The 20141-nt window shown below is 55.2% G+C and overlaps 7 protein-coding genes across 7 annotated transcripts; 2 read left to right on the top strand and 5 right to left on the bottom strand.

Annotated features, from left to right (window-relative positions):
• Positions 1-201: 201 nt before the first annotated feature.
• Positions 202-1691, bottom strand: CHGG_09787 (uncharacterized protein; the record flags this gene model as incomplete). The annotated part of the gene is made up of 6 exons (XM_001227713.1): positions 202-276; positions 354-439; positions 490-1036; positions 1089-1405; positions 1457-1490; positions 1548-1691. The coding sequence occupies 6 exons, from the start codon at positions 1689-1691 to the stop codon at positions 202-204; spliced, it is 1203 nt and encodes a 400-aa protein (XP_001227714.1).
• Positions 1692-2133: 442 nt separating this feature from the next.
• CHGG_09786 (uncharacterized protein) lies at positions 2134-4452 on the top strand (the record flags this gene model as incomplete). The annotated part of the gene is made up of 6 exons (XM_001227712.1): positions 2134-2245; positions 2334-2551; positions 2605-3030; positions 3088-3722; positions 4000-4029; positions 4434-4452. The coding sequence occupies 6 exons, from the start codon at positions 2134-2136 to the stop codon at positions 4450-4452; spliced, it is 1440 nt and encodes a 479-aa protein (XP_001227713.1).
• Positions 4453-4900: 448 nt separating this feature from the next.
• Positions 4901-8774, bottom strand: CHGG_09785 (uncharacterized protein; the record flags this gene model as incomplete). Its single annotated transcript, XM_001227711.1, has 8 exons — positions 4901-5084; positions 5625-5879; positions 6005-6282; positions 6378-6438; positions 6507-7050; positions 7144-7654; positions 8021-8132; positions 8734-8774. 8 exons carry the CDS (start codon positions 8772-8774, stop codon positions 4901-4903), a joined length of 1986 nt encoding a protein of 661 aa, XP_001227712.1.
• Positions 8775-9497: 723 nt separating this feature from the next.
• CHGG_09784 (uncharacterized protein) lies at positions 9498-10242 on the bottom strand (the record flags this gene model as incomplete). The annotated part of the gene is made up of 2 exons (XM_001227710.1): positions 9498-9565; positions 9657-10242. The coding sequence occupies 2 exons, from the start codon at positions 10240-10242 to the stop codon at positions 9498-9500; spliced, it is 654 nt and encodes a 217-aa protein (XP_001227711.1).
• A 400-nt stretch (positions 10243-10642) lies between these two features.
• On the bottom strand, positions 10643-14966 carry CHGG_09783 (uncharacterized protein; the record flags this gene model as incomplete). The annotated part of the gene is made up of 7 exons (XM_001227709.1): positions 10643-10704; positions 11085-11407; positions 11580-12068; positions 12240-12257; positions 12383-12462; positions 12747-13422; positions 13522-14966. The coding sequence occupies 7 exons, from the start codon at positions 14964-14966 to the stop codon at positions 10643-10645; spliced, it is 3093 nt and encodes a 1030-aa protein (XP_001227710.1).
• Positions 14967-15841: 875 nt separating this feature from the next.
• Positions 15842-16522, top strand: CHGG_09782 (uncharacterized protein; the record flags this gene model as incomplete). Its single annotated transcript, XM_001227708.1, has 2 exons — positions 15842-16093; positions 16154-16522. 2 exons carry the CDS (start codon positions 15842-15844, stop codon positions 16520-16522), a joined length of 621 nt encoding a protein of 206 aa, XP_001227709.1.
• Positions 16523-18093: 1571 nt separating this feature from the next.
• CHGG_09781 (uncharacterized protein) lies at positions 18094-19305 on the bottom strand (the record flags this gene model as incomplete). The annotated part of the gene is made up of 4 exons (XM_001227707.1): positions 18094-18915; positions 18975-19043; positions 19100-19202; positions 19271-19305. The coding sequence occupies 4 exons, from the start codon at positions 19303-19305 to the stop codon at positions 18094-18096; spliced, it is 1029 nt and encodes a 342-aa protein (XP_001227708.1).
• Positions 19306-20141: the final 836 nt, after the last annotated feature.

Below are 20141 nucleotides of genomic sequence, written 5' to 3'. Positions count from 1 at the left end.
GATATCGTTGTTCAAGATGGCCATTCCGTCCCATCCCACCAACCAGCCTTCAAACTAGTCCCGTAACAAATAGCCAGGTGGACGATGCCCTGCAGGCGCCCAGGCACCAGGAATAGATGCCTCCATTGCATTCATCTTTTAGAAAAGATACACTTAAGAATGGAATTGAGACAAGAGCCGATCCCGTGGAGGAAAGGGTGACTAAAACACCAGGCAGTTTATCATCGGAATGCGCCGGCGACAGGAAAGACAAAGATCTTGCTGTAAACTGCAACACTGGCCCGCAATTATATTATAAGTAATTCTAGGCTTCCCTAACTATCACCAGCGGTTGTGCCGTTAGCAGCCGGTACTGGCATAGGGATCGGTCCGCCAGGAGAATCTTCCTTCCGTGCTGTCAAGATTTCCACGCCTGTCTCCGTCACTAGAAGGGTGTGCTCTGTATTGACGTTAGGTTATGGTCCGATAGCAATATCAGGGGCTCCTTACCAAACTGCGCCGTCTTCTTCCCGTCAACTGTCGTGCTTGTCCAGTTGTCCGGCCAGGTGACATCCCTGTACTTGCCCAGCGCAATCATGGGCTCGATGGTGAAGGTCATGCCTGGCTTGCATTCGCCAACAGCCTTGTTCTTGGCGTAATGTGGGATGTTGGGCGGGCAGTGGAAGATGCTGTTGATGCCATGACCGACATAGGTGCGGATGACGCTGCAGTTCTTGGACTTGGCGTGGGCCTCGATGACGTTGCCGAACTCACGGATCAGTGTCCCCGGCTTTACCAGCTTGATGGCTTCTTCAAGACACTCTCGCGCCGTCTCTGTAACGCGGACTGTGTCGGGATCAGCCTTCGCTCGATCGCCAACGTAGTACGTCTCGTTTAGGTCGCCGTGGTAGCCTTCGTGGTACAGCGTGACGTCCAGGTTGACAATGTCCCCATCGAGCAAAATGCGCTTGTCAGGTATCCCGTGGCAGATGACCTCGTTCACGGAAGTACAGACGGACTTGGGGAAGTGGTTGTAGTTCAGGGGTGACGGGTAAGACTGTCCAGAGGTTAGCCCCAGTTCCCGCGGAGACGTATCCGGCTGTGCTCACGTTTCGCTCCACGCAAGCCTTGTGTACAATCTCGTCGATCTCGTCCGTCGTAATGCCTGGCCGGATCGCGGCAGCCGCAATGTCCAACACCTCTCTTGCCAGCCGGCAGACCTTGCGCATGCCGTCCTGGGCCTTGGCGTCGAGTTGCTGAAACTTGTTGGACCGGACGATTGATCGCCCAAGCTTGGGGATGCCATCCTCGGCATAATCGGGGTGCGGTATCGACTTGGGCACTTCGCGCTTCTCGGAGAGGGGGTAAACCGGCCGCAGGGGTCCGGTGAAGTTGAAGGTCGGGAACGGGTTGTAGTAGCCGGTTTCTGGATCTGGTTCAGATACGACTTTAGGGGTAAAGATGTGGCTCAAAATACTGTTCTCTTGCGCATGTGTCTTCTTGTGCGTGGCCTAGGAGTGAAGAGGTCAATTAAAAGGTCTTGGTTAGCGGCTCGAGTTCTTGCGTACCCAATTTTTCTTGAAGCAGTCTTGGGAGCAGAAAAAGCTGTCCTTGACGCCGATACTGAGACACTTCGGGCACTGTAGGGAGCTCGCCTCGTTTTCGCAGTCAACCCCGAGGCACTTCCTCTTTGTCGGGGGTTCTTCGGCCATGGTGGTGTGTCGATGGGGGGTTAACGCGGGGTAATAATGGTCGGGGATGGTTCGAGATTGCGTGCAAAAAAAGCTTGAGATTCCGTGCGCGGTCTGGGAACCAAAAGCCAGACCGTATCACAATCCGTGAAAAGAGAAAGATAACTCGCCAGGCAACATGGAGGAGGTGTAACGGGGCGGCGCATGTTGGCGGCACATCACAACATTTTTGGGCTGCGGCGTGTGGCTGAAACCGTCAAAAGCGAGCACGGTGTGGCTTGCTGCTGAGGCTGAACCGACAACGGGCCCAGAAGTGGACCAAACCCGGTCCTAGCCGGCGCTGGCTAGAATCGGCCCACTCGTGACGAACTGTGCCTCAGGACCCTTGAGTCTCAGAGACCTGGAACCAACCGGAATTCAAACACTTGCTGATTTTCACCTTTCAACATCAAGTAAAATCACAATGGAAAAGAAGCAAAAAGTTGTGGTGGTTGGTGCCGGGCCGGTTGGGTCACTTGCGGCATTGTATGCTGCCAATAGGGGTGACGATGTTGAAATCTACGAGCTTCGCAGTGGTGAGTCTTTTTCTCAATCCATTGGTGTTGCTCAATCGGGTGGTGGCTCCCTTTTTTGTTGGAAATCATCGGTTAACAACATGGCCAGATCTCCGGGATCCGACGACGACACCATTGAACTTCACTAAATCCATTAACTTGGCTCTGTCGGAGCGCGGCATCAACGCCATGCGCCATGCTGGCCAACCAAAGCTCATCGAACATGTGATGGGGGCCACCATCCCCATGCACGGCCGTATGATTCATGGCAAACGTGCAAACGGCGATCTCTTTGAAGAATCCCAGAATTACGATGTATATGGGCGGGTAAGTAGAGTCTTGCAGCTCCACTGTTTCATTGGCGGTAATTGACGTCTCAGTCCATCCTCGCCGTCGACCGTGGCCGTCTCAACGAGCGGCTCCTCGACATTTTGGAGGCGATGCCGAACGTGACTTTTTTCTTCAACCACAAACTCACAGGGGCAGACTTTCGGAAAAACAAGGCCTGGTTCGAAGTGAGGGATAAGACCGGCGCAGCTCAAGGGCAACAGAGCCGGGAGATCGAGGTTAAATTCGACCTCATGATCGGGACCGATGGCGCCCATTCCGCTGTCAGGTACCATATGATGAAGTACACTCGTATGGATTACGAGCAGGTCTATATCGACACCATGTGGTGCGAGTTCCAGATCCAGCCCAAAACTGTCGTGCCCGACGCCCCTTTGGATTCCAAGTTTTCGATATCCCCCAACCATCTCCACATCTGGCCCGGCAAGGAGTTCATGTTCATTGCCATTCCCAGCGATGTATGTTTCCAGGTTCTGCTTCTCACCGCCATGAGTAAACCAGGCTAATGTTCGCAGGATGGGTCTTTCACCTGCACGCTCTTTGCCCCGGCCACGCTGTACGAACATCTAGAATCCGACCGCACCGGCTCGCTCGTCCCACCCTTCTTCGACAAGTATTTCCCCGGCGTGACCACTCTCATCCCCCCAACTGAGCTTATCGACTCCTTCCACCGCAACCCGCACCTCCCGCTCATCAGCATCAAATGCAAACCCCACCACTACGGCTCCTCGGTCGTCATCCTCGGCGACGCGGCGCACGCCATGGTGCCCTTCTATGGGCAGGGGATGAACGCGGGACTCGAGGACGTGCGCATCCTCTTCGACATCCTCGACAAGCACGCGCGCATGGACGAGCTCAGCGCGTGCGCGGACCGGGCCGTCTCGCGCGAGCACGCCCTCGCCGAGTACACGGCGGTGCGCGTGCCCGACGCCCACGCCATCAACGACCTAGCCCTGCAGAACTACGTCGAGATGCGCGCGTCAGTGCTGTCGCCCGTCTACCGCCTGCGCAAGTTCCTCGAGGAGGCCCTGTCCAAGTATGTCCCCTCCCTCGGCTGGCAGACCAAGTACGCCCGCGTTTCGTTTGGGAATGAGCGCTACTCCGAGGTTGTGGCCAAGAGCGAGCACCAGGGCAAGATGCTGGTGCGGGGGTTCGTGGGGCTGTTCGGGCTGCCGGTTCTGGCGGGCGGGATGGTCTTGTTGTTGCGGTATAGGAGGTCGGTGGATGTGGGCTTGAGGGCGGCGTTTGGGTCGGTGGACTCAATTGTTGAACTGATGACGATGAATTAGCGAGATCGTGAGCGTCTCTGGACATTGCTTTGATGTGTGGATGCTGTATTGTTTGTTTAGAGGGAATGTACTACCATAATATTATACTCGGGTCACCAATTGCTGCCCTCCACTTCATTCTAATCCTCGTACGCTTAGGATTGGTATCCTCTCCTGCCGTGTTGGACGGTGAGAAACGGTTGGTTTAAACGCAACGTGTCCATGGATCCCGACAGAAACGGCCAACGTTCCACACATGAACTTGTTCTGAGGGTAGCTTGAAGCGGTGGCCAAGCCGGTTCCGGTACCCTGGACGTTGTTCCCGACGGAACCTTGCTCTGGTAGCCATAGGGTTGACCGTGTGACTCGCTTAGTCCTGCCCAGCGTGGGTTGCCAAAAGTTGGGTTATCATTTGTGTGACGAACCTACTTCAGGACCCTGTCCTGTTAGGGTTCAGCTTCGGTTGAAGGTAATCTCTCAAGGGTGCTTAGGTTCGGTGCAGCCAAAAGGTGCACAACAAAGGCTTGTCTCAACAGTAGGCTTCCGAGCTTGTAGCGAACTGTAGTTGTGATTGCTAACTGGAGAACTCCCAGAGCTCTCCACAACGAGTGACTATATACTAAGTCCTGGGTACCTCCGTACCTGGATCGAAGAATACTTCCATGATCCTGCGATCCGTCCTGGATCATTAGATCGTTCCTCGATCCAATGATCCATTCCTGATTGGTCACCCCTGGATCGCGTCTGCAGCTCACGATCCGGTTCCCATGGCAGGAGGCCCTTCTTTGCTGATTGGCTTGGGGCACTACCAGCGTGCCCCGCCGGGTCGTCTGCATGCGACCATATTCGTGACAATTTGTTAAGTCTGGAGCACAAAAGGGCTTCGATTGGGATAGAGGATGCAAAGACAACCCTTCCAAAGCCTTGGGAAATAACCGGAGGGCCGAGGGGGATGCTGGCCCATGGGCCATGAGGCCGCGACAGTGGGGCATGCCTTCCGTCCCTTCCTTCCTGCCACCTCCCGCCAGTGCTATACATACAAGTTCCCGCACGCACACTGTCACCGCCTCCTCACAATTGAAGTCAAACAACGGTTTAGCTCAGCGGCATTGTGAGGAGGACCGGTTGGACACCAATCGAAAGAGGAGCGGTTCGATTCCACCGCGCGGCGCAAAACCCTCGGGTTTTCGTAACCGTCAACCTCCATTTGACCGGCAAATGGCGCTTGACGGCGAGCTTTTTGGCTGTCATTTTTCCTAGCTGCCGCCATCTTTCTCCAATGTCCTTTTGTTGTTCCTTTTACAATTGTACCTTTAATGAACGTTTCGAATAGTGTTTGTTCCCTATCAACACCCCCCATCCGACAACAGGAGCTGCACGCATTAAAGACGTCCAACGAGTATGGCACTGCAAGGAGGCATCAATTGATAAACAGCAGCAGATACCGGCGTTACTAACAGCTGGAAAATCACAGACATGGTCCGGCGTACCTACAGGCGAGACTACGTGCTAGCAATCATCCGGCCGGTGCAGAACCAGTCAATCCGAAAGCCGGCCTAATTACAACAACAGCATCAGAAAATTTGGGTACGATGACAGGGGATTTTGGATTGCATCCATTAAGAGAAGGGACAGATAAGTCAGGGATAAGGAGCGGTATCAGAAACAAGATTCCCGATATCAGCCATTCAAGCACGCTATTTCCAATACAAACATGAAGACCCAAGGATGCCTAAAACTCCAAGTGATGCTGCGCAAACAAATCATCGCCTAAAGGGACTCACGGTGGTTTCTCCTTGTCCCGCTGGCGCTGCCTTTCCCTCCCTTTCTCGATCGCCAGCCGCAGCCGCTTCCGACGTTCCGCCTGGCGGGCCTCCTCCGCTTGCTCTGCGGACCGAGGGCAACTTTCCTGCCCCGCCTTCGCTAGGCCGGGCTGGCACTTCTTCTCCGCCGACATCACCCCGTGCGCAGGCGTACCGAGCGCCTCCGTGCTCCTCCCCTTCCGCAGCACGGCCCACATCAGCCGGCTCATCCCCTCCCTTTCCCAAAGTGGACCCACCCTCCACACCAGACAAAGAAGACGATCCCTCCTCCGCTTCCGCCGCGCGCTCCGCAGCAGTCTCCATCCGCTTCTGGCGCCTCTCCTCGGCGCGCCGCCCGCCACTCGCGCCGGTTCCGCGGGTGCGGCGTGAAGGGGGCCCCCGTGACCAGGCAGCGGTCGTCGTCCGCAAAGGTCACCCTGCGGTGGCGGCTGTGGCTGCGCGTTACGCGCCCGGTAGGCGGCTGCTGCTGCCCGGGTGTCTTGAGGCAGCTCTTGGCGGGGGGCGGCAGGCTGGAGGGGTGGGACGCCGCGTAGGATGCGGGAATCCCGCCGTCGTCGTTACCACCGTTGTTGTTACTCCCGCCGGGGGTGGGTTCTCGGCGGGTGGCGAAGTTGAGGGGCTGGAGCAAAGAGGGTTAGCGTGCTGCGACTGGGGAGGGCGGCGGATTAACTCAGTAGGAAAAACCATGCCTAAGCTGGATGAAAACCTCCGCACCTCCGCTGCGGCCTCGCCGCTACCCCGTGGATCCATCTCCTCGAAAGGGCTCACCCACCTTCTGAGGTCAAAGTAACAAAATAGATAAAACAAGTTGCGACCTCTGTTCCATCGGTGCCCCTCTGCTACTCCGCTTCGGCCCCGCCGCGGGCCTCCTCGTTGTTGTCCTCATTTTCCAGCGCTACCGCCAGCCGGAACTCGTTCAGCCTCCCCAGCCCAAGTACCCACCCCACCACTATGGCAGCCTTCTCCACGTTACCTAGCCACTCTAGTAGCTCTGCGCCGTCGTCTGGCCAGGGCTGAGGTTTATCTGCGGCTCCGTTGCATTCGAGTACGAGGTGTTCGAATGTCTCGCGCGCCATACCGCAGCGGCATACCGGCGTTACCAGCTCGGGGACCCTCCTAGTAAAGAGGAACCCTCGAAGCCCAATCTTCCCAGTCCTCGCTTGCACTAGGAGGGTACTCCTCGCCTTGGATAGCTCCCAGGCTGGATCCCTCGACCGGTGCCGGTTCATAACAGAGGCGTCAAACCGCGCGGTCGCATCGGCCGGTTCGAGGGCCCGCCCCGGGTCCCTAGCGACCACCCTAGCTACCTCACTCTCCCATCTTCGAATCCACTCCCTTCTCATTGCCTCCTCCATCCACCTCTCGAGCTGTTTCTTGTGGTTTGGTACTGGGCCCCGCAAGTTGATTATCATTATTTCTTGAGGAAAAATAAGGTTGGAACTTTACTCAGAGAGCTTGCGCTCTCGTGCAATGTGGAAACATGAGAAGTCGGGTGCACCCAACTCCTCAAGATTGGGATACGCTTCTCTGGGTACCAAGCCATCTTCGACGAGGGCTTGCTGGTGTCTACGATAGATGCCGAGTAAAAATCGTGCGTCGGACTCAATCCAGGATTCCCACCTGAGCTGCTCATTCTCAACTTCCTCGGCGTTCTCCAAGTCAATCGCCATCACTCGGCTGGCTGGGCCCCCAACGAGGTGAAAGTTATCCAGCTTCATGTCGCCGTGGTAGACTCCGTAAGCCGCAAGGGCCTGAGAAGCTCCGCTGAGATGGCGCAGAGCGCGACTTGAAGTCAAAACAAAGGTGGATCTTCGGCTCCTTGTGGAACCTAATTGAAATGACCCAATGACTGGATGCCCACTTGGCCAATCGGATAATTTGGATTTTGATCTTTCGATGCCGACCCCACAAAACCCAACGCTGCCCAAGCCCGCCGTTGCACACACACCGAGACACCGTAGGCACCTTTTGGCCAAAAAAAGGGAGCCGGACTCCAAAGGAAAACAAGGTCATGTGCAAGGAATTAGAAACGCAATAATGAAAGGGGATTGAGAAAAAGGACCCAAATAATAGAAACAAGTAAAGGTGAAGTAAATCAGGTAAAAATAATATGTTGTCACGGGGCGGGGTCAGGGGAGTCGCGGGACAGGGTCAGGTTCTGGCTAATGACTGAGTTGTGCGATGAGGAGAGAGGAAGCTCTCGCAAGGGGACGCTAACGGAGAGGAGATCCTGCTGCTAGTGTGGGTCCAGGTCGCGTGGGCACGTGCTGCCCACGTGACCCAAGCAGGTCAGGCTTGGTGCCGTGACATATGTCTAAGGTATGGTTGTATCGGATAACTTTCGTTTCCATTCTTACAAATGGAGCGTTTACGCTTGAGGCCCAACTTTCCATGGTGTGAGTAAGCGAGTCGTTGTACAGTCCCGTACCCAAGGGCAGCGCAAACATAGCGGCCACTTCACCAAACTCACTATTACCCAACTTACCAGACTTTATTCTGCCTCATTATCCCTGACGACTGGGTGAATAACGATCTGAAGCCGACGCAAGTAAATCTTCCAGGGAGCTGCGAGGGTCAGGAACACCGAAGCAACCCCTGCGCAGTACTCACTCTAATGGCCAACACAGATATGCCCACAAGTACCAGTGCCCTCAAATCTTTTGCTTTGATGGGGAATGGCTTCTTATGCTTCAGTTCCGCGCCAAAACCCGAGACGAAATCAAGGATGCCGCCTGCAAAATTGACTGCTGGATCATCCCACGAACAAATGGAAGCAACGGCGTGACTCTCCGTTACGCCCTCTATCGCTTTCTCTCGCAAGGATTCAGAAGATGCCAAAGTTACTGGCCGATCGTGAACCTTACGTTGATAGGTGGACTCCTTCCTAAGCGGAACCGGGAATTCTTCTCCGGTACGCCGGTGTGGAAGATCAATGGGTCACACGAACGCCGCCATCCGGGTGGTTTCTACTGCGCCGTAAGTATTGAATCCGGCGCGTTCTATTGGACCCACGACGACCCATCGCTTGTTGGCGGCTGGGTGTGGGATACTCAACCTCCGTGGAGTCTACCTCCCGCACAAGATATTAGAGAGCGGGGCGAGATACGGCATGGCGACGAAGATCTAGTAGCAGAAGACATTTATAACTGACTAAGTCTGATATCGCCTGGTTTTAAGGCATATTCCGTGACTGAAGAGCTCGAATTTTCTTCGATGGCTTGGTTTCAAGTAGGGTACACAAGTGACAAGACATGTTCTCGACATAGAAAACTCGAATGACGCTACCTGCCTGTGAAAACGATGTAAGACCCAACATCTGGCTTGGTTAACCTTCTCCTATATGGGCCATTCCAACTCGAGAGACATGATGCTCAAAAACCGTACTCTAGCAGCAGATAACCAAAAGGGCGGCAGCATGGGTACTCACATGTCGACCCCTTTTATACGGGATCTGTAAATAAAAGCTTTTGATATGGCGGACTGTCCCTGCCTCTGTATGAAAGCCTTTTGGGCAAAATGCGCAGCCAAAGGTTACGAAGCAGAATCACAACCCCAAAATCACAGCTAAACTTGGGTAGGGTCGAATACCTAGGTAATTACCTAGGCTTGTCACTTATCACTTAATACGAGAGGCTCTGTAGCTGCACAGAAATACCACGCTCTGCAGCACCCCAGCATAGCGCAAAACCACCAGCCAGCAATCCTCACTCAGTCGCAAGCCACCACACCCCCGAGACCCAACATACGTTTATCACCCAACATCCAACATCCCACTAACTTAAATCAGATACCTCACACCCCGACGCCCTTCCATTCATCGTCTGGAGGGGCCTTTTATACACTGGTCTTTGAGGTCGTGCTGCCGGACGAAGCACTCCTTGCAGGTTGGGCACTGATACTACCTGTCGTTCCAGTGTGTCTGGACGTGGCTCCTGATATTACCCTTACGGCCAAACGGCTTATTACATCCCTCTTAGAGACACCGCCACTTACCGTCTGATGGGTCCGGCTCTTGGATGAACGCTGCGATATCGTCGATGCTCATTCCCGTCTTAGTCTTGGTTTCCTCGATGTTGATGTCCGCGATGCTCGCCGCACTGGTAACCGACGCAATAGATTCCGTCCGCCGGTGTGGAGGTCCGCGGCGGGATGGCGCCTTGTTGAATGGCGATGGCGGAACGAGTCCCCATGTACAAGGGGGGTACAGGTTACCAACCAACCAACCAGACCACACTTCAGCACCAGGATCCCAGGAGAGAGAGAAACCGGCGCCCGAAACCGTGACACCGCGGCCAGGAACGCAGTGAAACGCGATGCCCCCCGTCCCCGCCCTCCTGGCGGGATATGGGCCGTCCTGGCGGCCCCTCCTCGCCAACAGCCGTGACGTGCCCGTTGTTGAGGGCAGCCGTGAAACTCGGCCCTTCTTGCTACCGGGGGGTGTGTGCTTCCTGTGGATGGCTCGTGCTCCGGAAGAGGGGGCGGTGGCGGGTTTATCGGAAGATTTAAGCAGGGGAGCGTGGTCAAAGTCCAGGTCAAGGTGAATAGGGGGTTTGTGATCCAAGATTGGGTTAGTCTCCATCTTGCTTTGAAAAACGATCACCTGTAGGGGAAGGGCACATTGAATAATGCCATTTGACAAAGTCGTGAGGAAATAGGAGGGCGCTCGGAACGCCTACGCACGTGGTTCTGTTTGGGTCTATTCCAGCCCAATTTAACATTGTTGTAAGCCTGTACGAACTCGGGATATGCACTTCAAATTAAGCTATTTGCAAATTTAGTATATGGTTCTCATCTAGCTACATACTATATTGGGTTTCATATATAAAGCTAGGTAGTCAGATATCGAGGAACCGAGTACTTGTTGGAAAGCCATGGTACATTGAGCAACGGGCTGGACGAATGATCCAATTTCCATTCCTACGTGCTGCCTTTATTGCTTTCGGAGATCGGGGTAACCGTAATATAGACCCACCAGCCATTCATCTGTCTTCGGCTGTCGAGTTGGACTCGGACTCGGGGCATCGTTCTCGCTGCTGAGGCGCTGTGGTTCTGTGTAGCAAGAGAGTTTGTTGCCAGTCTCGCTTTGCTTTTCAAAACCGTAAATATACTCGATAGTTAGCTTCCCCTTCCACTCATGGATATTCATACACAGCTGCGCATTGGCCGACGCCCTCGTCGGCTTGAGGGTGACCATAAACGACTCTTCCGTTGAACTGGAAAAGATAAGCCATAACTGCCCCCTGGCTCCCCCGTCGTACGGGATGAAGTGGATTTCATCCCCGTGCTCTACCCTGGAGAGCAAGAAACCATCTACATGGACGAACTGGCATTGGAAACCAGCCGTATCCCGACAAGGCCCTCTGACGACGACTTTGTCCCAAAACTTGTCCAGCGCATCATTTAGGGGGGCACTCAACGCACCCGCCAACCCCCTATCTGACCGGTTGTACGAGATGGCGGGCCTGATAATGGGCGTCATTATGGGCTCCTGATTTTGGAAGTGCACTTGCATTTGGCCCCCGAGCATCCTTTCCGCCGCGAATGCGTGATTCCTAGCCTTCCAACTCCAAGTTCCTGTAGACGGATTGGTGACAAATCGTTCTGCCAACTTCGGGTCCGACGCTGCCTGCGCGATGGGGCTGCAGGGCACACCCTGTTTGACAAACACGCCGGGGGGACCTTCGCGCAAGACCAAGACGGAAGCCGATTCTGACATACCGCAGCTGAGGAGGGCGAGGTGAACGCTATTTTGTGGCTGCAATCCTAGAAACCTTTGCGGTGGGAGGGTCGGATTGAGGGCGTAGAATTTGAAAAAACTCGTGTGGTAAGACTTGGGCGACCGGAAATGATATACTGATCCGCTTTCGATTAAGGGACAGGTTCCTGTCGAGTACGAGTCCCGGATTGTTCTTGTACGGCCAGGTTTCCCCTTTCAACACCTTGCTAGCGTCGAGAAAGTAGAGGGGCGAAATAGCCAACATCTCGGTGCCGTCGTGACAAAAAAGGGAGTCATCCTCGGACTGCCGTAAGATCTCCTCTTGCAGCCGCTGGAATGCCCGTTCACCCTCGCCGTACAGCAGTGGCATGTTGATGTCGAACAACTCGAGCAGGCAATATACGATATATTCGGGCCGGGTGGTATTGCGACGGGCGGCCCAGGACAACTTTTGTGCGGCCGAGAATTGCGAAAGGTCGCCGGTCGCAAAGTAGGTCGGGCTGATTTTGGTGACCTGGACGATGACATCAAGCAGCTTCTCCCTGCATCCAATGAAGTTCCAGTACCTGTCGTAAAAGTGAACGACACCGGGAGCGATGAGTTCCTGTAGCGTCCAACCGCGTTCAAACCAGCGGGACATTCTGAAGTCACTCCTCAGTTTGCGGGGATCCTCGGCCGCCCACACGTCGCTAAGGAATGCGTAGCACACTTCAGCCCACCGTACCATTTGAACATGGAATTGATGGCTTCGGAGAGCTCAGCCGAGCTCGATTTGTCGATGCAACAGGTATCGATCCACGTGGGGGTTGTTAGAGTCTGCAAGTATTTGGGTTCAAGACTCAGAACAATGGAGTACTTACAATGTATTCGAATGCATCCTTGATTGCCACAGCACACGCTCTGGCAATTTATTATAATTACCCAAGACGCGACTTCGCCAATCCCTGCTGGACGTCTTGCAGCGAGACCTCCTCCAGCCCAGGTGTGGGATAAAGTTGCATACGGTGGGATGTCTTGCCCCTGATACTCGATCACCTCGAGCTTATCGGTACGTAGAAGACGCATGACGAAAAGGCTTGCGGCCTCTTACAGGATTGTTTAGTAGATGAAAGCAAAGGAGCACACATACACAGCTGGGACGGTTGGAAAATGGTGCTATTTAATTGATGTCTATGTGCCTCACAACTCAGCCTTGCCATAACTGCAATATGGCGGAGGCGGGGTGCATGCCGAACCACCCCTTCATTCTGCATCATCTCTCCCGCTCCGCCAATCACCGCACGCTCGAGACACCCAACAATCAATCAGTCGCTCCCCTCAACACCAAACTGCTTCGTCCAGTCCTCATACCTCTGCAACTCACCCACCCCGACCGAAGCCTTCACCTTCCGGTCCCTCAACACGCTCACAAAATCCTCCTCCGTCACCGCCGGCTCCCGCAACCGATTCATCGGCACGCCCTCCCACGTCATCGCCACAGCTCCCTCCTCCCCCTCCGCACATGGCGTATACATACCCTCCCCGTCCTCCGCCCTCTCCACGACACGAAACCATTCCGCCCGCTGCACCCTTTCCAACGGCGCCGCCAACGCCCTCCCCACCGCCTGCGCGACATCGCTCCCCGAAAACCCCTCCGTCATCTCCGCCAGCCGATCCACCACCTCCTCGCCAGCAGCAGCCAACACCCCCTCCCACCTCCCCCCACCGGCATGTACCTCAAACAGCCGCCTTCTCGCCGCACGGTCCGGCAGGGGGATGTGCACGCGCGGGGCGAAGCGCCGCCGGAAGGCCGGGTCGAGCGCCCAGGGCAGGTTGGTGGCGGCGAGGACGACCACGCCGCCGTTGTCGCCGCCGCCGTTGGGCAGGCCGTCGAGCTGAACCAGCAGTTCCGTCTTCATGCGCGCCGAGTGCTCGCTTCCGCTGCTGGAGCTGGAGTTGCCGCCGCTGGAGTCTTCGCGGCTGGAGCAGAGGGCGTCGATCTCGTCGATGAAGATCAGCGAGGGCTTGTTTTCGCGGGCGAGGGTGAAGAGTTCCCGGATGAGTCTGGTGATGGGGGGGTTAGGGTCGGGAGGTTGGTTGGTTGGTTGGTGGGGTCTGGGTTTGGGGAGAGGGAAGGGGATGGAAAGGGAAGGGTTAACTTACTTCTCGCTCTCGCCGACCCATTTCGAGACTACGTCCCCCGGGCTGATACTGAAGAAGGTGTGGTCTGCTTCAGTGGCTACGGCTTTGGCGAGGTAGCTCTTGCCCGTGCCCGGGGGTCCGTAGAGGAGGATGGCGCTGGGGGGCTTGCGCTTGTCGTCATAGAGGTTGGGGAACCTCGCCGGGAAGATGACGGCCCGCTGGAGCTCGTGCTTCGCTGATGTTAGTCCAGCGACATCGCCCCAGCGCACGTTGGGCTTCTTGGCGACGATGGCGCCAGTCAGCGACTCCTTGCGGGCGGCGGCTTCGGGATCCGCCGCCACCTTGGACGACCACTCGCCCCCGCCGCTGCCACCAAGACCTCCCGCAAACAAACCCGTTGGCTTGCCTGGGGGACCCAACGAATGTGCTGGCGTTGGGGCCCGGCTGGGGTCAATGAGCCGGGCAATCTTGTCCACTTGGACCGGGGGCAAGATGAGCTTGCACATGGGGCAAGCGAAGCGGTAATTGCCGCTTCCCGACATGCCATCGACAAACCCTAGCCCCGAAACCATCCACTTGGGAAGGCAAGCGGGACAGATGTCGAGCGAGTGCTTGCCCGCACATCCAGGCAAAACTTCTGCCGACGGGCGGCCCAGCACCATCCAAGTCCAATCGCCAGGGAATGTGGTGGCCATGTACCCCCATGCAGCTTCATTGCTGGTGTCCACCGTCCGAAATGCGGTGGAACAGCTGGCACAGGTTTTGGGCTCGGTCTTCAGCATGCACGTGATGATAGGCACGAGCTGCGTGAGGAAGCCAGACCTGACGGGGAATAATGGTGCCGATTGAACGGCAAAGTGTGCTTTTGACCAATCCGGTATGAGTTTGTGCTCGACCAGGGCCTTGTGTAAGCGCTGGGCGAGCCTCCATTCGTGACGGGAGGGTCGGGGGGCAATGCTCTTCAGGGCTTCCCGAGCTCGTTCCGCATTTCGGAGCATCTGCTGAGGAGAAAGACAAGAGGGGACTTCCAGTTGGGATCCGAGGGTATCAAAATCCTGGGGTGCGCTGAGCATTTGACACGCGTTGGCAAGACATCCCACCCATTGGTGCGAATCATGATGTCTCCAGATATCGTTTTGCAATTTCTCATTCAAACCTCTGTCCTCACACGGGTTGCAGATATTCGCCCCACAGCAGGGGACTTCACGTAGGTTTCGGTCGAAGGCTTGAGGTGACTTGCACCGAGCGCATCGGCCCTGGTCCAAATTGGGTCTATGGCCCTGTTTTGGGTCTGGATCGTGTCCCAGATACGGGTTGGAATCAATGGCGGGCTCCGGGCTGCCCTCTAATTCAATGACGCGCTTCGGGCCGTACTGTGGCAAGGGGCCAGAGCTGCTAAGTGCGAGAGACTCGAGCAAAGGCGCGAGATCATCGAGGGGTGATTTCGATGTAGATGTAGACGCCATGCTGATTTAAAGATGTGAGAAAGTGAAAAGGGGAAGGATGAGTTATCTGTTAAATGTTGTGATTCAAGGAATGTGGATGGATGCAGGACGGTTTGGCTCGGTTGCTTCGACGCCTTTTGAAGGAGTCACACTGGCAGCGGTTCTAGGCAACAGTGCTGATCACGTGCTGATCACGTGACTGGACTGTCTCAGCCCTAACTTGTTGGATTTGGAAGGCGGTGAGGAGGGGCAATTCAGAGGTTCACTAGTGGCTGGGCATTAGTATTTTCAGGGTCTGGGCGAGGCCCGCGGCAGTGGGAACAGGACAGAGACACAGAGACACAAATATGATCATCAATGAACTGGTTGCCCCTCTTTCATCACCTTTTGGCACCCAAATCACCTTGGTTCAGTCATTTCGTAGCTGTTGGCTTTCCAACATAACTCCTCCCTTTCGGGCGCCTCAAACTGCGGCACTGCCCTGCCACATTTTGGCAGCCACAAAATGAAATTTATGCAAGGTGCTTCTCCATGTATCCTTTCTGGGTCCTGGCTGTGGCTTGGCTTGCTTGGCAGCACAATTCTCGATCGGATGAGACCCAATAAGAACATGCAGGACAGGAGAAGAGCTGCAAGGATCTTGTGCTCAGCAGGCTAGCCAGGTTCAAGCCAGGCACGCTCCAAAGGCCAAGAAGAATACCACGCTTGGGACTCACGCCGGGCAGACCGCGGAGTCAATGAACCGAGCTCACAAGGAAAATAAAAATAAATAATCATAGGGCAATGGGGAATATAAAGTATGTTCACATTATCTTGAGGGAAATCCCAATTTTCCCCTTTTCGGCACGAAAACAGTCATTTTTGTTTCCTTAGTGTTTCTTCCATCGTTCGAAATCATGCGTGCTTTCACCATCGCGGCTGCGGCTGCCACCACTCTGGCAAGCTTCGCCGACAGTTTGGCTATCAGAGACAACAGCACAACTTCTGGCAACAGCGTCGAACTATTCCATGACGACTCCCTTAATGGCCAGGGCATCTACGCTGCTTCAATTGCAAGCGTCTGCAAGGACCAAACCGTCTACGCCCTCCAATGTACCAGCGCCAAAGATGACTCGATTGGAATTGAAACGTGTGGCCCGGATGCTCCGGTCCGTAGCCTCGATCTCGTTACGGCCCAATGGCATCAAGCTAACTAGGTATCTACGTAGATTTTGACCGTCACTCAAGCTCCTTCGGTATACAAGCTCACATACGTTACGGCAACAAGGACCCTTGGCCACGATGCGCAAGTGAGCTTCGCCGAGTCCTGTGACCTCACCGGTACCACCAAGGCCAGGTGCGACTATACCGTCGGCCTCACCATGGACGGTACTTCGAATGCTGCCACGTTTGCGACGGTTCTCAGTGGAACCGACCTGCATCGTTTCCAGGTGGCCATCACCGGCGGCGCGGAAAAAACCCGACTCGCCAGCGCTACCGATGTATGCGGCAACGCCGCGGCCGGACTCAGCGCCAACTCGGTCCGGGTAACGGCTGCCGCTCTTGCCGTGGGCCTTTTGGGGGTTCTTGTTTTGTAATGATGGTGATGGATGGATGGATGGGATTTATTTCGCCCGGAGGCACTAAGCCTATAGGGCCTAAGCACGCTACCTAACTACATCCGTATCGAAGTCACTTTAGCCTCTAACTCGTACAAGCCCATTACTCTCTCCCCTTTCTCGCCACACCCTATGCCTCTCGCCTTGATTGTTAGCAGATCAGCTTGGAGGCTACGTTCTCCAAGTGTTCAGCATCCTAACTTCAGCAGCTAAAGCGGGACCTGCTGGTTGAGGCTGCGTGGTGTTGTTGGTCGAGTCCTTCTACTGTGATTGCTCCATTCTCTCCTCCACGTTCTGTTCCAACCTTCCTGTCGCCATTGCATATTTGATTGTTGCTCGGACTGCCTAGAGAGACTCCCTCGTCTTGTCGCTGAGCATTGCAGCATATCGTCTCTTAGAGCTGTCCACTTGGTGCATCGTAGTAGAAAGTGTCCCACTGTTTCGCTCGCATGTCCACAGGCACAGAGGTCAGATTCGGTGGCCCCGATTCTGTGCAGGAAACCGTTCAGCCTTGCCATTCCGGTTCGGAGTTGCGCCAGAATGCAGGCCTCTCTTCGCTTCAGCTTGTCGTAGAGAACGCGGGTGTGCTTTCCTGGTAGTGCCGCCTCTATAGCTTTGGAGAACTTGCCCACTTCTTCCGGAATAACCCTTCTCTTTCGTTGCTTGGCCATTGCTGCCCTAATTGCCGTCGACTTGGCGTGATGCCATTGGGACTCGGGCGTGCGCCCCTCTCTTGTCGCTCCTTGGGCTGCCGCTTTGGCTTCTAGTCCCAACGCGAAGTCGGTTTCCGCTGGTACCCACTGCAGGTTGATCGAGTTCCCGAAGGGGCGCGAAGTTGGTACCTGTGACGGCAGCTGCCGTCGGAGTGCACTGTGGCTCCACTTGGTTGGGCACGTGACCACACGCGCTGGCATTTAACTCCTGTATCGCGAGCTCTTCCAGCTTCTCTTCCTTTTCTCCCCATCTTGCGATTAGCAGAAATAGAGTCTCATCGGCAGTGCCCTCGCGCCTCGCCCAAATGTCCCTCGTCTCTCACAGTACCTAGCTATCTTATAACTACAGAAGATTAGGTGACTACCTAACAAGTAACATTTTACTATGATCTGTGGACCATACTTTGTCTTCCACTGGGGCGGTCCAAGGGATTTCCAAGAACTGGTATCGGCTACATCTACGTTAAAGTTGGCTAACACATCACGCGTAAGGGCATGCCATTTAAATAGTTCAAGGCCTCTTAGAAACACTAAAAGCGAGAACTGTTGTACCCAACTCAAGGTAGACGGACAGAGCACCTATCCTTACAGCTAAAGCCACGAGAGCCATCAATTCTTGAACAGTGAACCGGCATGTATTTAGCTGTCCTAAGTATCCTAGTCCAGCCACCTCAAGCAAGCACTGCAGGTGGGAGCCTCAAAAGGGATAGGCGAGTGTTCCATATCACAAGACATATCTGCTCCTAATGAACGACAATAGTTGGGCATGAACGACAATAGTTGGGCATGAACGACGTCCTCTTAAACCGCCGAGCCGTGAGCTTAAAACTTCCCTCGTTAAGCCGCAACCTTGCTCTCGAGGCGCTGGAAGCCGCCAACCTGAGCGATATCCTTCTGCAGGGCAGCCATCCGCTTCTGGTCACCAGTCGGGTCCTTGGAGTCAGCCTCCAGCGTCCACTCGAGGAACTCGTTAGTGTAGTTTGGCTCGAAGGACGCATCCAGCACGCCAAGACGCTTTCCATACTTGGTGACCTTCTCCCAGTCGCGCTTGACATTCTTCAGGTCGCGCGAGAAGTAGGCAAAGCTGCGCTCAAAGATCTTGCGGTTCAGCGCCGAGCCCATGACGGGCTTGAAGTCGACGTACTCGGCCCAGGCCTGCTCGGGCTGGGCCAGGACAAAGTCGGTGGCGCGCTTGACGGCGCGCAGGAAGGCGCGCACCTTGTCTGGGTTCTCGGCGATGAACCTCTCGTTGCCGATGTACAGGATGGAGCAGAAGCAGCAGCAGCCGAGCTCGGCCAGCTCGTCGATGCGCAGCATCTGCACGTCGGTCTTGGGCCGGCCCTGGGCGGCCAGCCACTCCTCGAGCTCGACCATCTGCACGTTCTCGAGGCCGATGCCGGCGTCGATGCTACCCTCGATGATGGCCTTGGACACGTTCATGCCGCAGCGGATGGCCGTGTAGTCGGACGGCGACATGCCGTAGTGCGACGTCAGCTCATCGATCTGGATCTTGCCGAATTCGCCCACGTAGCCGATGCGCTTGCCCTTGAGCGTGCGGAAGTCGGTCGTGATGCCCGACGACTTGAGGTACACCACTCCGGTGAAGGGCTCGTCGAGGAGACTGCCGATGGAGAGAACCGGGAAGTCACGGGCCTTGGCCTGCCTCAGGGGTCAGTGGGCTTGCTCGGCACACCCCAAAGCAATATGCTGTAACGTACCGCAAGGGTGTGAATCATGGCCTTGAAGCCAAGGTCAACCTTTCCGGTGCCAATGATCTCGGTCACATCCTAAGGCACAGGGTCAGTTTGGGAACGGTATCGACAGTGTGTCGTCCTATACTCACGCTAGGGTCATTGGGCTCAAGAAGGGCAACCTTGATGCCTTCATCCTTGAAGTAGCCCTTGGCCTGGGCCAGGTACAGGGGAGCGTGGTACGGCGTAGCGTGCCTGGGTCTGTGTTAATTGTGGACACAATCCGGGAGAGCTGCCTATTGTCAATCAATCCTAATGCGTACCAGTTCGTCAGGAAGGTGATCTTGTCAGTCGACATCTTGACAGATCAAAGCGTGCGCTACATCGAGTCAGCAGCCAACTCACATGTGCCTAGCCTGGCACTTGGGTGGGTGGGGAGGCTAAGAAGCATGTCCTTTCGCTGGTATTATCCAGATCAAGTTCGACCGGTATTTCTCAGAACGGCAACATGCTGTGGCGCCCTCGGCTGCCCTCCTTCCTGATTTTAAGCAGGGAGACATCGACAGAGGGGGGTGCCACAGCATGCTGCCGAACACCCGGCTGCTTCATTAACTGAAGTTACCTTGATCTTGTAGATATCTTTCCTGCGACAGGCGCCATTGCTTCTGCCTGGGCATCGTACAATGCTTAGGACGGTTGTTGGTGTTGAGCTTGCTAGATGATGGAGTGTAAAAGCTGAAGCGAGTAGTTGAGTAGAGGGAAAGGAGGAGACGGCGGGAATAGGGGTTAATATATCATTCAATTTGTGCTTACTCCGCTTCGTGCACCCGCACCCCGCCCCCACGCATCCGCAACAGTGTCCGAGGCCGGCAGTATCTGCCAATGTTTACTCCACCTTTTGATGCGGCCATGCATGAGGTAATATGCTCATGGCACAGCCTATCGGGAGTCGGTTATGTTCCACGCAATGGGTCGCAAAGTGTGGTATGACATGATATAAACCCCGCCGGAATGATGGGCGATGGTGTAACGACTAAGGTAGATCGTGTATTTGACTTCTAACAGCGGGAATCGTAGATCGAGGATGTAAGGGCTGGATTTGTGCTGCGTGCTTTACAGTCTCCGCAACAAAACTCGAGCATTTTCCGGACATTTCTCAAAGCTCAATGACACATGTTTTTCAACACATCGGCG

This window comes from Chaetomium globosum, genomic scaffold, assembly GCF_000143365.1.
Source record: "Chaetomium globosum CBS 148.51 scaffold_7 genomic scaffold, whole genome shotgun sequence".
Taxonomy (NCBI): Eukaryota; Fungi; Ascomycota; class Sordariomycetes; order Sordariales; family Chaetomiaceae; genus Chaetomium; species Chaetomium globosum.
Note: the sequence above shows the minus strand (reverse complement) of the source record. Positions and strands in the feature narration are given on the sequence as shown.